Raw genomic sequence first — 13,316 nt, 5'->3', positions numbered from 1 at the left:
TCAAAAGCTCCCCAGGACACGCGTACCTCGAGACTCAAGCATAATGACAAGGGCGCTTCCCCCGGTAATCTCTACACGCCAGGTCGAATTTCCCAGTATCAAGCAAGACCTTTACAACCTCCCAATGGCCGCAGAAGGCAGCAACATGCAGGGCATTGGGGCCATCACAAACCGGTATCCATTCACGGCCAGAAAGACCCTGTGTCAGCTGAGGTGGAGAATTCTTAGTAATTCAAGGCCTCCAACTACCAAATTCGTGAGCCAGACGAATTGACTATAGCCATTCTCCCGAAGGGTGAATGGAGGATTCGGCTATACAAACTCCTTGCAGAACTTCTACATTTGCATATAAAAACCCTTAACAATTCTTAGAATTAGAAGAATACATCACGCTCTTTACTTTTTATATAATACCTAGTATTTGATCAGTATTCCTAGCTGGTACGGTTTAAAGGCTTCATACCCTGCTTCTGCGGCTGGGCAATATCAAAGTAAGGGACCAGCAGCTTAACAATATCGGCGTGTCCATGGACCACCGCATACCCAAATATCGTGTCGCTGAAGTCGAGTGCACGCGGGCCAAGATAGGACAGGCTCTCGCGGTACTCAGTGGTCCCCCTGCGAGAGGCCACGTGGAGCTCCATTGCAATAGACGTGTCCGCGCCTGCGCTTAGAGGACACCGGACGGCTTCGGGCCTGTTGTGCTCGGTTGCCAATGTGAGCGCCGTATATTCGCATCCCAAGTAGCGGTTGAGCTGGGCGCCCTTTTTGATAAGGGCCGCGAGTGCCCTGGCACGATTGTGCATCGCAGCCACCATAATTGACGCATAGGTATCGATGTAGCGATCCTGTACGCCGCGGTCGAGGAGCTCCAAGGCCAAGTCTTCGTTCCAGATCAGGCTGTCGTTTAGGACGTGCTCCTGTCCGATTGGTCCACGAGCCATGGGTCTTTCCAATCCAGTATCAGACGGACTGCATCCATCTTTCTCGACTTGACTACAGCTCTAAAGGCCATCCAAACTGCTGCTTTTCCATGCAGCGCCCCTCCAAGCAGATCTGCTCCTAAAAGTCTCAGTTGAGCGTTGCTCGAGCAGCATGGCCACGATGCTAACCGGCTGGCAAGATACCACATCAGCGACTTGATCTAGTGAAGGGTGGCCATATCCTCTTTCATAAAGGGTGAGCTTGTATGCGGGAAAAGCAAGCGGACTATCGGCTCGAAGCCGCGACGTATGGCGTTGTGCAGGGGAGTTCGCTTGTGGATGTCTGTCTTGTCACAAGACTTCCTGCCATTCACATCCTGGAGGAGGAACCCTCCTGAGAAAACAACCCCGTCCAAAGCGCCCTTGGTCAAGGCTCTCCCAACCGTGAGAGACCACACCACCGATCAGCTGAACGAGGCGCGCGACAAATATATCCCTAAAGAGTTCGACGACGCAGGGGAGAAGAAGGTGGACGCGAATGGCAACCTGCAGGGTGACCGCGAATACAGGTGCAGGACATTCACCGTACCACTGCGGGAAAAGAAACTTGACCACATCTTCATGACAAGCTCGTGCCGCGGCAAGGAGCGCCGTTTTGCGCCCGACTTTGCAGTCGGCGTCTACTTTCCCCTGCTTTAACAAATTGCGTTGAAGTGCCACATCTCCTAAGGCCGCAGCGGCACAGAATGGAACCGGCGGGTTGCTGCACTCCATGCTCGGAAACTGCTTCTTCCAGGCGCTCAAGAGGAGAGCCAAGGAATGAAATTTATTTTGCAGCAATGAAGACCGAGGGATTTCCGTGCCAGATTCAAGTTCCAAAGTTGCCCCCGCAGCCAAGAGACATTCCACCCCCTCATGCGGATCTTGGATCGAGTTCTCGCAAGCTATTACCAGAGGCGTGCGACCCTGCTGATTCGGTGCATTCACTGGAATCTCAGTTGTAGTAGCAACTCAACGTTGGCCTTGGGTGGACTCCCCATCGCTGGCTGGCACCAGAGATTCTCGCATTCGTTGTGCAAGAAATTGTCTCCCTCGGCACTGCGCTGGTGGAGGTCAAAGCCCTGATCGATAAGCATTTGAGCCTTACACAGGCGCTCAGCTTGAGGCGCCCAAGATGTGCTTTGATATGGACCTCCGCACAGCATGACGGAACTTTGCTCAAATTTGTTGACACCAAGTGAGGCCCCGGCAGCTGCCACGGTTTTCATGACTGCGACCCGGTCATGCATAGCGGCTACCTGCATTGGTTGATGCACCGGGCAAGATTCTCTACCGGAGGCCACCGCGGTATTGGGGGAGACCCCTGCATCCAGCAAGGTTTTGACCAAGTGAGTGTACCCCATCCGGCAGGCGAGTTGTAGCGCATAGGGCGCGAGTTTGCGGACACTCGAAGTGTCATGTTGGCTGTGGTGGAGCAGTGTCTCCATGGTTGCTGGCCTGTCTTGTCGATCAGCCCAAAAGGCGACACACCGAGCAAGGAAATTAGGATTAAGAAATACTTACTACTATTATTAAATTCCTTGGCTCCAGTGTATCGGAGGTTATATAAATGGGTAATTTAATTAAACCCTGTGATCTTACCATATTAGCATAACCTGGATCCTAGCATAGCAGGCGTTATTTACTTGTCCAAGTTAATTTAAAATCTGGTGGGTTCGCGCTTTACTTGGTAAAAGATAAACTTGTTTAATAATTTATTATTTAACAGCAGTGGTTACTGGCCTAAGCCATTTAAAATATTAAGGCTATATAATTTCTCTGGAGAATCCAGCACTAGCCCAGTCTTTAAAAAATTTTAAAGGCCTGGATATAAAACAGCATACTTAGTAAATACACATGTAAACTAAGAGTTAGGTTTAGGCTAAATATAATTTCTAAAATTTTAAACTTATTCCTAACCACTCTAGTTAATACAAGTCCCCAAGAAGCCATATAAATTAATAATACCTATAAAGCCTTTTTTTAAGGAATCTTTCTATAAAGTCTAGTTTAAGGTAAATACATAGCCAAGGTAGTCTGCCTTGGGGATACTAAATAAATCTTAACCCTATATCCCAATAGCAAAGGTGTAAAAGCACCCCTGGATGGCTTGTAGTATAAGCTACAAGCTAGTAAAAAAAAGTATCTAAATATATTACCAGCCGCAGGCAAACATTATTTTAGTGATAGTTAAAAAATATATATATAAACTTAGCAATATTTTTAATATACATATTTTTTTTTAATTTCCCGGCAAGTTTAAGTTCCTTCTCCTTAGCCATAAGTATAATAATTTGCAGGAAATCAAAGACTGTTTTTTTAAAGTAAAATATTAAAAACCTTATTACTTATGTTTTTTTTAATTTATATTAAATTTTTTTGCTTAGCTTTAAGGCTATTTTTATTTAAGAATAAGATACTACTATTTATTAAATATCTTTAACAAGCTCTTGGTTTTAATACCCGGGCAGTGTTAACTATTCTTACCTTGACCAATATCACACCTCCAGCTAAATAATTTATATAAAAAATAGACTATCTTTTCTAAATTTAAAATTAACTTTTAGTATAGTACTAGATTAACACTAATACACTAGCAGTATTTTTAAGGAATAACTATTAAGCTTTATATAGTATATAGGTAAAGAATACTTACCTACCTATTTTAATATAAACAGGTTTTATTTAACCTTTTTATGGTGCTATTAGCGTACCATTTTTTGCCAAAGTTATAAGATATCTAAGTAGTCTACTTAGGCCAAGTATTCTTTTTAAGATGGCTGGCCCTTATTATAAAAACTATTATTAGGATCACGATTATTACTATTTAAATTCTTATTATTAAATTTTAGGTTAGTGTTAAAGTTATTATTAAATTTGATATATAAAAGAACCTTGCTTATATTAAAGCTAGTATTATTATTAGTTTAACCCTGCTTGTTATTATATTTAACTAGTTAGGAGCAAGCTGCCATTATTATACTTGCAAGTAATAAATGAATTTAGAAAGGGAATATGGTAAAAAGGGTAAAGAAAAAAGCTAAAGATAAAAGTAAGGAAAGAAGGACATGGTTAATATTTATTTAAAAAAAAGGGTATTTAAATAAAATAACTTGCTAAGTTATAAATAATAGTGCTAGGAACTAGAGACCATGGCCTGCGTGAAGAAAAATATCCCTAGTCGTGGGAATATACACACGTGATTTTATAAGAGGAGCTGGTTAAAGGGATACTAAAAACAGCCGCCAAAGCAACCCTTTTTTGGCACCTTTTTAACCGTCACATCAGTAAATATAGTATTATAAAGTTTAAAACTTCCTCTTATAAGAAACTATTAGTTTCTTTAAAGGCCTAAACTTTTTTTATAAATGCATAGTAATTTATATAGCTTTTAGTGCTATATTAATCCTTTTTACTAGGTAATCATAAAATAAGAGTTTTTTTTAAAGGTATAAAAAAAGAGTCTAACCTTCTTGCACATGCCTGTAAGTAACCTTATTTATAACATATTTTTTATAAAGTTATTAAATTAGCTTTACTTGTTCTAGTTTTTTTTCTTATAACTTTGCTTACTTGCAAAGTTTTTCCAGAAATAGTTTTTTAAACAGTTATAAAAGGGGTGGCTCCCTTTTATATAAAAATATAATAATTTTAAAGTTAAATTTTATTAAGCCTTTATAAATAGCTATAAATAAACCTTTTTATAAAGGATAAACAGGTGCTCCCTGGATAGTCTTATAAAAGATTATTTTTAGTTACCGCGAGGTTAACTAGGTTCGCGGTATAGGTGTAAATTACCCCTTATAAATTAAATATATTAATAAGTATTGAAATTATAAGGTTCTTGGCCTTAAAAGGGGTTTATAAATAATATAAAAGGATATAATATACCTAAAAAAATAAGAATAAAAGGGTTTTATAAGCCTTTCTCCAGAAATTAGCTTTATTATAAAATTAACACTAAAAATTAAAACTCTTTACTTGCAAAGGACAGGTATTTTTTATATATACTAAATTAGCATAGGTACTAACTTAGCCTATCCGCGGAAGATCCTCCGCGGATATCTCTTAAGTTCTCGTGGAAGGGCTATGTACAATGTCATGGGCCTTACAAATAACCAAACCTGATTTCCTGGACATCACGGAGAAAGATATCCTTAAAAATGTTATGAAATAATAAAAAGAATTAGTGTAATTTATAAATAAACTAAATAAATAAATTAGCTAAGTATAAATAAAGGTTTAGTAAAATATAAGAAATCTTAAGAAAATTAATAAAAAAATACTTAAAAGCACTAATATTAACGCACAAGAACTTAAAATTAAAAAAATAAAAAAAGTTAATATTATTACTAATAATAAGTTCAAAGAACAAGCAGGACGCTGCACAGGTTTTATAGGGGAGCTAAGTATAATATTAAGTAAATATAAATTACCTAAAAATAAGCCTCTTGGGAAACAAAGAAAAGATTACTTGCAAATAAGTAATAAAAACGTTTTAAATTTAAAAAAGAGTTTTATATACCTTTAATAGTTTTAATTAATAATCAAATAGTTATAACTTACTATAAGACCTAAGAAACACAGACATAAACCCTGTTTAGTAGTAATATTAAAAAAAATAAATCTTATAACTATAAACTGGCACGAGTAGTATATTAGGAAGAATTTAGCTTTCTATAACAGGATTACATGTTAAAATATAATAAATATAAAAAATAAATATTTTTAAAATACCCTGTTTATAGGCAGGTTAACATTAAATTCGCGGAAGAATATAAGTGAGTATTAAATATATAAGAAATAAGGTTATGCAGTAAAGTCTTAGGTTATATAAAAGATTACTCTTGTAGATATTATTTTAAGTTAAGTAAAAAAGTATACTAAGATATTAACTAGATAAAATATTATAATAATAAGTATTTATAATACTAGAAAATTAAAGAGTTATGTTACTGGAAACCGCAAGTACTAAAAATTATTATATAACTAAACTATAATTACCCTCTAGGTAATGTTAACTATAATTACATAAACATAAAAGCAGGACACCCAAATTATATAAGAATTAATTATTATAATTATAATATTTTATATTATATATTTTACGAAAAGATAGGCCAGTTCTAACTAATAAGATAGGCTAAAGTATAATAATAATACTATTACTAGTATTAAGAAAAAGTAATACTCTTCGTGATTAAGAATAATGTATTAATTATTATTATAGCATAGTTAAATAAAAAGTATATAAAAGTTTTATTAAACTTAGGATGCTTTAAGTAGTTTATTAGTAAAGAATTTATTAAAATATATTAAATAATAATTAAGCTTATAAAAAAAGACTAAAATATTTTTAAATTTAAAAAAAAAAAACTAATTTATTAAGGACCTGAGCTTGTAACTGATAGTATATTAATAAAAAGTGGTAAATATATTAAGAATATTATATTTAAAGTAGTGCCAACCATGCCTTAAGGATTTTATAATGTAATTATTAGGATAACATGGCTTACTTAATAAAACCTAAATATTAACTAAATAGCTAGGGAAGTGCTAGTTAATAATACTTGGTTAAAAATATAAAAAAATATTAATAAAAGATATAGATTAAAGTTACTAAAGGAGTATTAGGGAAAGCTTTAAAAAAGTAAAAAGAAATAAGTAGTAAAAAAAAATATATAACTTAGGATTAATAAAAAGTGGAATATAATAAGAGGCTGTATAACTAAAGCTAAAAAAATATTAAAAAAAAAACTTGCTAAAGTACTTGAAAGACTTTTAAAGAAATATTATAAATATATTAAATTATTTATAAAACCTAATTATTATAAGGCTATAATACCCCTAATACCTGAAGAAAAGTTACTACAGGTATAATAATACTAAAAATTACCGGCAGAGTTATAAGCAGAAATAGAGTTTATTTATAAATTTAAAAAGGCAGGATATATTTATAAGTTAAAGTTAAATATATTTCAAGGCCTATAATAATGCTAAAGAAAGATAAAAAAGGTATATAAATAAAAAATAAATAATTAGTTATTAATTATTACCTTTTTAATAAAGTAATAATTAATAACACTAACCAAGTATTATATATAAAATAAAAAAGAGACCTTTTATAAAAAGCCATGATTTTAATAATTTTTAATATTTAATAGGGTTACTATAACTGATACATACATGCTAAAAATATTTATAAGATAGCAATTTTTATAAATATAAAATTATATAAATAAGTTATTATATTTATGGGACTAAAGTAACTATTAGTTAAATTTACTAGGTATATGACTTATATACTATGAAAATTTATAAATAAGACTATTATTATTTATTTTAATAATATAGTGATTTACTTGAAGACCAAGAAAGAATATAACACCCATATAAACAAAGTAATATAAGTATTAATAAAAGCAGGACTTATAATAAGTATCAGGAAATATATATTTAATATAAATAAAATTAAAATCTGGGTATAAAGTATATACTAAAAAAATAAAAAATAAAGTAAAAAATAGTAAAAAAAATCCCAAGTTACCTAATACTAATAAATAAGAAAAAAGTTAAAAAATTTCTAGGACTTATAAAATATATATAAAAATACCTGTTTATTTACACGTGTAACGCATAACCACTTACCAGACTATTATAAGATAACAAACCCTTTGTATAGGGATAAAGGTAAGAAAGATTAGTATAAAATATTAAAAAAAGTTAAGAAAGTGCCTATATTATAGCCTTATAACCTAAAATTATAATATTATACAAAAATAAATATATTTAAAGGAGCCATAGGAATAGTCCTGGAATAAATAAATAAAATAAAAAGTTATAACTAGTTATATTCTTTTTATAATAAATATTAAATATTAAATAAAGGTATAACACTTATAATTAGGAAGTGTTAGTAGTTATAAAAGAATTTAAAAAGTAAAAATATTACTTTTAAGGAGCAAAATATAAAGTTATTATTTAAATTAACTATAAAAACTTAATATACTTTATAATAATAAAAAAACTTAATAAATAATAAATTAAATAGGCTTAATATTTATTATAATATAACTTATAAATTAAGCATATTAACAGGAAAAAGAATATTACCGTGGATATGCTAAGCTAAAGACTAGATTATATAATTAAAGTCAAAAATCCTAAGATAAATATTTTTTATAAAATTAAAAATATTCTTAAATTTAACCAAGACGCCGAGCTAGCTGCCGTGTATATAACTAATAATTATAAGTATAACTTAAGAAAAAATAAGAAAATAATAAATAATTTTAAAAATAAAATTAGGGAGCTACCTTTAAAAAAAGTAATAAAATACTTTTATAAAATAAAATAATTATAGTACCTTAAAGCATAATTTAAGAAGTAATTAAGTTATACCATAACCTATTATTAAAAGGGCACCAAAAAATCAAGAAAATAATAAAAAAAATTCAACAAGCATACTTTTTTCCAAGAATATACTAACAGGTTTAAGACTATATTATAAAATATAATAAATATAATTAAAATAAGCTATCTTTATACCAGCTATATAAAAAATATAAAGTTAAATAAATCTTGGACTAATAAATATATAAGGGTTAAATTTAATATTTTATTTATTAAAAGGGCTACTTATTAAAAAATAACTTATAAAAACTAGTTAGGCATCTTAACTGCCCTAAGAAGATTTAGGAATTCTAGCAAGGAAATAGTTAAAAAAGAAGTTATTAAATAAAGGCATAAAAAACGCCTTAGCAGCCTAACTATTTAAAAAAAGCCTGTGTAAAAGAGCTCTTGCCGCTTGTTATAATAGCTAAATAACTTTATTTTATTATTTTTTTAATTTTTTTTATTTTTACTTTTTTTCCTTAAGCCTTTTAAGCTCTTCTATTTCTTTTATATTATAAATAATAAAGTCGCCAGCACGCTTGTGTAGAAGGTTATTTTACTTTTAAAGTTAATTTATGCAGGTATTTAATTTTGCCAGTTTTACTATTATTACTATAATTTTAAACGCTTTTCTTATTTTTAAAGTCTTATTTTATTTTATGCTATAACTAAATAATACTAGTTTATATTTAAGAATATTAGCTTTGCTATATTATATTTTTAGCAAGTGCTAATATATTTTTTATAATAACTTAAATTATTTACTTTTATATAAGATTTATTCATCTTAACACACCGCTTGCAAGAAGAAATTATTTTAAAACCCTTTTTTATAATATAATTATAAAGCTTTTATTTTTTATTTATTAATAAGAAAGGCATCGCAAATTAGTGCTAAAATATAAAAAAAAATTTAGGTAAATAAAACTTACTTACAGGCACTATACTACTTAAAAAATCTTTAGGAATAAAAAACCTAAAAAAGAGGAATTATTAAAAACACGGCTAGCGCGAATTACTATTAGCTAATAAATCTGCCTTACTAATATAATATAATAGGCTGTTATTTTAGGAACCGGAGCCATTAATTATCCGCATTAATTATAATAATATAACAGTATTAATAAAATAACTTCTTAGCTATTATATTAGTTAAAGCAAAGTAATATAATAAATCTAACTAGATATACTTATTAAAGCAGAATACTATAATTAATTTATTAAGTATTATATATTTAAAAAATTGTTTTTACAGTGTTAAATAATTTTAGTTATTATCTATTATTTTTAAAAACCAAGCTACCCTACCTTTTAGTTTTTATTTAGTTTTTTATATAAGCTCTTTAACCTTAAGACTTGTACCTTTTACTCTTGCGCATAAAATATCCTTAAATCCCACTAGTTTAAGACAGATCGGCAAGCTTTATCTGACAATTAAGTAAATATAAATTACTTAAGGGTAAGCCTCTCGGGAAGTAAAGAGAAGATTACTTATAAATAAGTAATAAAATCCCTTTAAATTTAAAGAAAGAATTTGATATACCTTTAATAATTTAAACTAGTAATAAAATAGTTATAAATTACTATAAGACCTAAGAAATATAAATATAAACCCTGTTTAGTAGTAATACTAAAGAAGATAAACCTTGTAACTACAAACTAGCATGAGCAGTATGCTGGGAAGAATCTAGCCATATATAAAAAGATTATATATTAATATATAATAAATATAAAAAATAAATGTTATTAGAATACCCTGTTTATAGGCAGATTAATATTAAATTTACAAAAGAATATAAGCAAGTATATATACTAAGCTTATTATTCTAATACTCTTAAGGCTCTTAACAGCCTGCAGGGCCAAGCGGCTCTCCAGTGCGATACTTAGATCTAAATATACTAATATATTAAACTTATTAAGGCCCTTAGCGCGGATCGCGTTAAAGCACATGCCCACGCCGGCGGAATTCAGCCTAATTTTCCCGATCAGACCGGCTTCGGTAATCATTTTAATGACTAAGAGGTCTTTTTGGACGAGGGTTAGTTAATTTAGGTTCTTGGCTTGCTCGGTTTCCCACTGGTCCATGTATACGTTAGTTCACAGCTAGTCTAGTACACTATGGTAGAAGATGGGTGAGGCAAGAAACGTACATCCCAATTCTGCCCCAGAAACGCATCCTTGGTCTCGCTGTGCCTATCGCGGTAATACAGCCCCGTGCACCCGTCGCTGAACTTTCCAAAGACTATCTCCGTGCGGACGTTCAGCGCGACGATGTCGATGAGCTCTTGTTCAGACCCGTCTGCGATTCCTGAGCCATGGTACAACGTCAGTATCACCCTTCTTCGCCAAGCACAGTACATCACCTCTCAGCTCCTTGTAATACCTCGGCCACCTGTCTCTAATCAACTGATCAAAATCCTTCGCGAGATCCTGCACCTCCGGCCAGCTGAGCTTGCTGTCTCTGGCGAACATCTTGGCGTAGAAGCTTATTGCGCGGGAGATTTCGGTGGAGGCGTGGTAGCCATGAATTTGGCCGATTTGATGGTGTTAGAGGGTCTTACCCAAGGAATCCAGAGAAGGTGTGATCTGGGATGCTGAGGGACAGGGGTGGTTGGGTTTGTGTGGTACCTCGTAGGGGGTGCCGGAGCACACAATTTGTTTGATGGCCATGGTTAATGTCGCAGAACTAAGTTTGAACTAGGGATACCGAATTGATGATCAAGAAAGCTTTTCAAGATGAAGATGATGGCAGCCTGGAAAGACCCCTCATCATCTTATCACGTAAACAGCGGGGTTACCCCAACCAAACTCGTCCATCCTTGGCTCATCTTAAACTATATCGCTGCTTCTATACCTCATCCTCGCAACCTGGTTGCCCTCTATCTGGGACATCGTCACTAAACCCTTAATATCCTCGATTTCCCATATTTGACTATTTGACCTGTTTCGCCCTCATCCCCTCCCACCTCTTCCTCGTCTCCTCTCTCAACACCCGCGGCGTCTTCCCCTCCCCATTTGGCTGATTCAAGACCCTTTCATTCCCATGCGCCTCCAAAAGAGCCCGCACAACCCCATCCTGCGCCTTAATCCGCATCTGCATCGAAACCGCCTCCTGTCCCGTCCGATCCCATCTCTCCTTCGGCCTCATACCCCCCCTCATGACCTCATGCAACGCCAAATTCCCGCTCTTATTAATAACATCAACTTTCGCTCCATGATTAAGAAGCATAAGCACAGTGTGCGCTTGACGCAGATGCCGCGCCAGAATATGCAGCGCTGTGTCGCCGTTGTTATCGGTGGCATCGAGCGGGCAGCTATGTGTCAACAGGAGCTGGATCACGTCACAATCAATAGACTCGCCGTCTAGAGATCCGGCCGCGAGGATGTGCAGCACTGTTTGTCCCTTGCCATCGAGAACGCTTGCGTCCGCGCCCCGCGAGCAGAGCCATGCAAGCGCGTGGTATGCGTGCTTTAAGCCTTGGATTCCGCAGTCCGCATGGGCTTGGGCGGCGTAGTGGAGTGGTGTGCGGCCGTGCGTGTCACGCGTGTTGATCAGGCTCGCTGTGGCGGCTTCGTTGCTAGGTACAAGTAGCTGAAAAGTGCCGGTTATCTTTTGGACTAAAGTGTTCTCGCTTGCCAGGGACAACTCTAATGTGCCTGTAATATCTGAGCCCGCAGCCGCGTAGTGCAGCGGTAGTCGGCCCATACTATCGCGGCGAGATATCAGATCCAACGGCTGTTCGTTTCCGTGCTCGTGGAAGTAGTCAAGAATGGCCTTAATCCCCTCGACATTCCAGGCAGCACTCCCTAGATGCAGCGCGGTAACATCTCGGATTTCAAGACCATCGTCGTGGAAACTAAACCCAGGGCCGTCGCTGTACACTGATAAAGGCTGATAAGCATCCGCACCGGATTCGAGCACCCGCTTCACCATGCTATAATTGCACCTTGAAATCGCCAGACTGAGGACCGTCGACTCCGCTTGTTGCGGTTGCAGTTGCCCTCCATCTGCACCACTTATATCGGCACGAATGTTCTCAAGAGAGCACGTTAATGGTACCATATCACGCGCCGAAGCCCCCTGGTCAAGCAACATCTGCATCAGTGCCTCGCCCCGCGCGCGATCAGTAGCATCCGCAGCCCCGGTTGAGTATGCTGCAGCCATAAGAGGTGTCCACCCGCCGGGATCCCGATCATGAAGCATCGCTAAAGGGGGATCCACATCTAAATCAAGCAGGAACATGACAGTCGCGATCTGCGCATGCTGGCACGCAACATGGAGCAACGAGAACCCGCGCTCTTCTTCGATGGATGCAGACGCAGACGCAGACGCCAACGCCGTCGTCGAGCGGATATCAAGAAAAACACGCAACACATCCAGACTCCCGTGCACCGCTGCGATATAGAATGGATCCTGCGACTGGATGTTAGGAACTGGGATTCCGTGGTTGGGACGATCCAAATCCCATTCCCAAGCGGCGATGTATTGCTTCAGCAGGTGCACGTCATTGCGCGCGATGATTCTGCGCAGGAGCGAGCCGTGTTCGGTCTCGTAGAGGGGTGAGCGGTCGGTATTAAGGATTTTCCGCGACTCAAATGCGGCGTCGGTGCAGGTATGGAATTCTTGGTAGGCGCTGGCCATTGCAGTGATCGAGGTATTGATTCCAATGTGTTGGGGTTGGTTGAGCTTGAGTTTCAATGTCGGGTGGGTCAGAGAGAAGTGAAAATTGGAATGAACACTGGCTCGGAAAGCGTGGACGGGCATTGGTCCACTATTTATACCTAATTTATAGCCAGCAAAGCTACTGGTACGAAGTTACTAGGCTGATTACGGACACCCAAAACAACTCGAGGTCTAGCTGGTAAAGTGCAGCTCACATGCAGAGACTAGCGCTTTCTAAACGAAGTATCTACCTCAGTAAGTTAAGTTATACCCGGGCTACCTACTACCATCCATA

At 35.5% G+C, this 13,316-nt stretch overlaps 4 protein-coding genes across 4 annotated transcripts; 1 reads left to right on the top strand and 3 right to left on the bottom strand.

Annotated features, from left to right (window-relative positions):
- Positions 1-434: 434 nt before the first annotated feature.
- Positions 435-944, bottom strand: BDW74DRAFT_180975 (uncharacterized protein; the record flags this gene model as incomplete). Its single annotated transcript, XM_073729873.1, has 1 exon — positions 435-944. The coding sequence occupies one exon, from the start codon at positions 942-944 to the stop codon at positions 435-437; it is 510 nt and encodes a 169-aa protein (XP_073580854.1).
- A 318-nt stretch (positions 945-1,262) lies between these two features.
- BDW74DRAFT_180974 (uncharacterized protein) lies at positions 1,263-1,622 on the top strand (the record flags this gene model as incomplete). The annotated part of the gene is made up of 1 exon (XM_073729872.1): positions 1,263-1,622. One exon carries the CDS (start codon positions 1,263-1,265, stop codon positions 1,620-1,622), a length of 360 nt encoding a protein of 119 aa, XP_073580853.1.
- An 8,779-nt stretch (positions 1,623-10,401) lies between these two features.
- Positions 10,402-10,830, bottom strand: BDW74DRAFT_180973 (uncharacterized protein; the record flags this gene model as incomplete). Its single annotated transcript, XM_073729871.1, has 3 exons — positions 10,402-10,434; positions 10,509-10,666; positions 10,722-10,830. The coding sequence occupies 3 exons, from the start codon at positions 10,828-10,830 to the stop codon at positions 10,402-10,404; spliced, it is 300 nt and encodes a 99-aa protein (XP_073580852.1).
- Positions 10,831-11,290: 460 nt separating this feature from the next.
- Positions 11,291-13,000, bottom strand: BDW74DRAFT_180972 (ankyrin repeat-containing domain protein; the record flags this gene model as incomplete). The annotated part of the gene is made up of 1 exon (XM_073729870.1): positions 11,291-13,000. The coding sequence occupies one exon, from the start codon at positions 12,998-13,000 to the stop codon at positions 11,291-11,293; it is 1,710 nt and encodes a 569-aa protein (XP_073580851.1).
- Positions 13,001-13,316: the final 316 nt, after the last annotated feature.

This window comes from Aspergillus multicolor, assembly GCF_047715735.1.
Source record: "Aspergillus multicolor strain CBS 133.54 unplaced genomic scaffold BDW74scaffold_25, whole genome shotgun sequence".
In the NCBI taxonomy this organism is placed as follows: Eukaryota; Fungi; Ascomycota; class Eurotiomycetes; order Eurotiales; family Aspergillaceae; genus Aspergillus; species Aspergillus multicolor.
The sequence above is the reverse complement of the archived record's forward strand: the minus strand, read 5'-3'. Positions and strand labels throughout refer to the sequence as shown.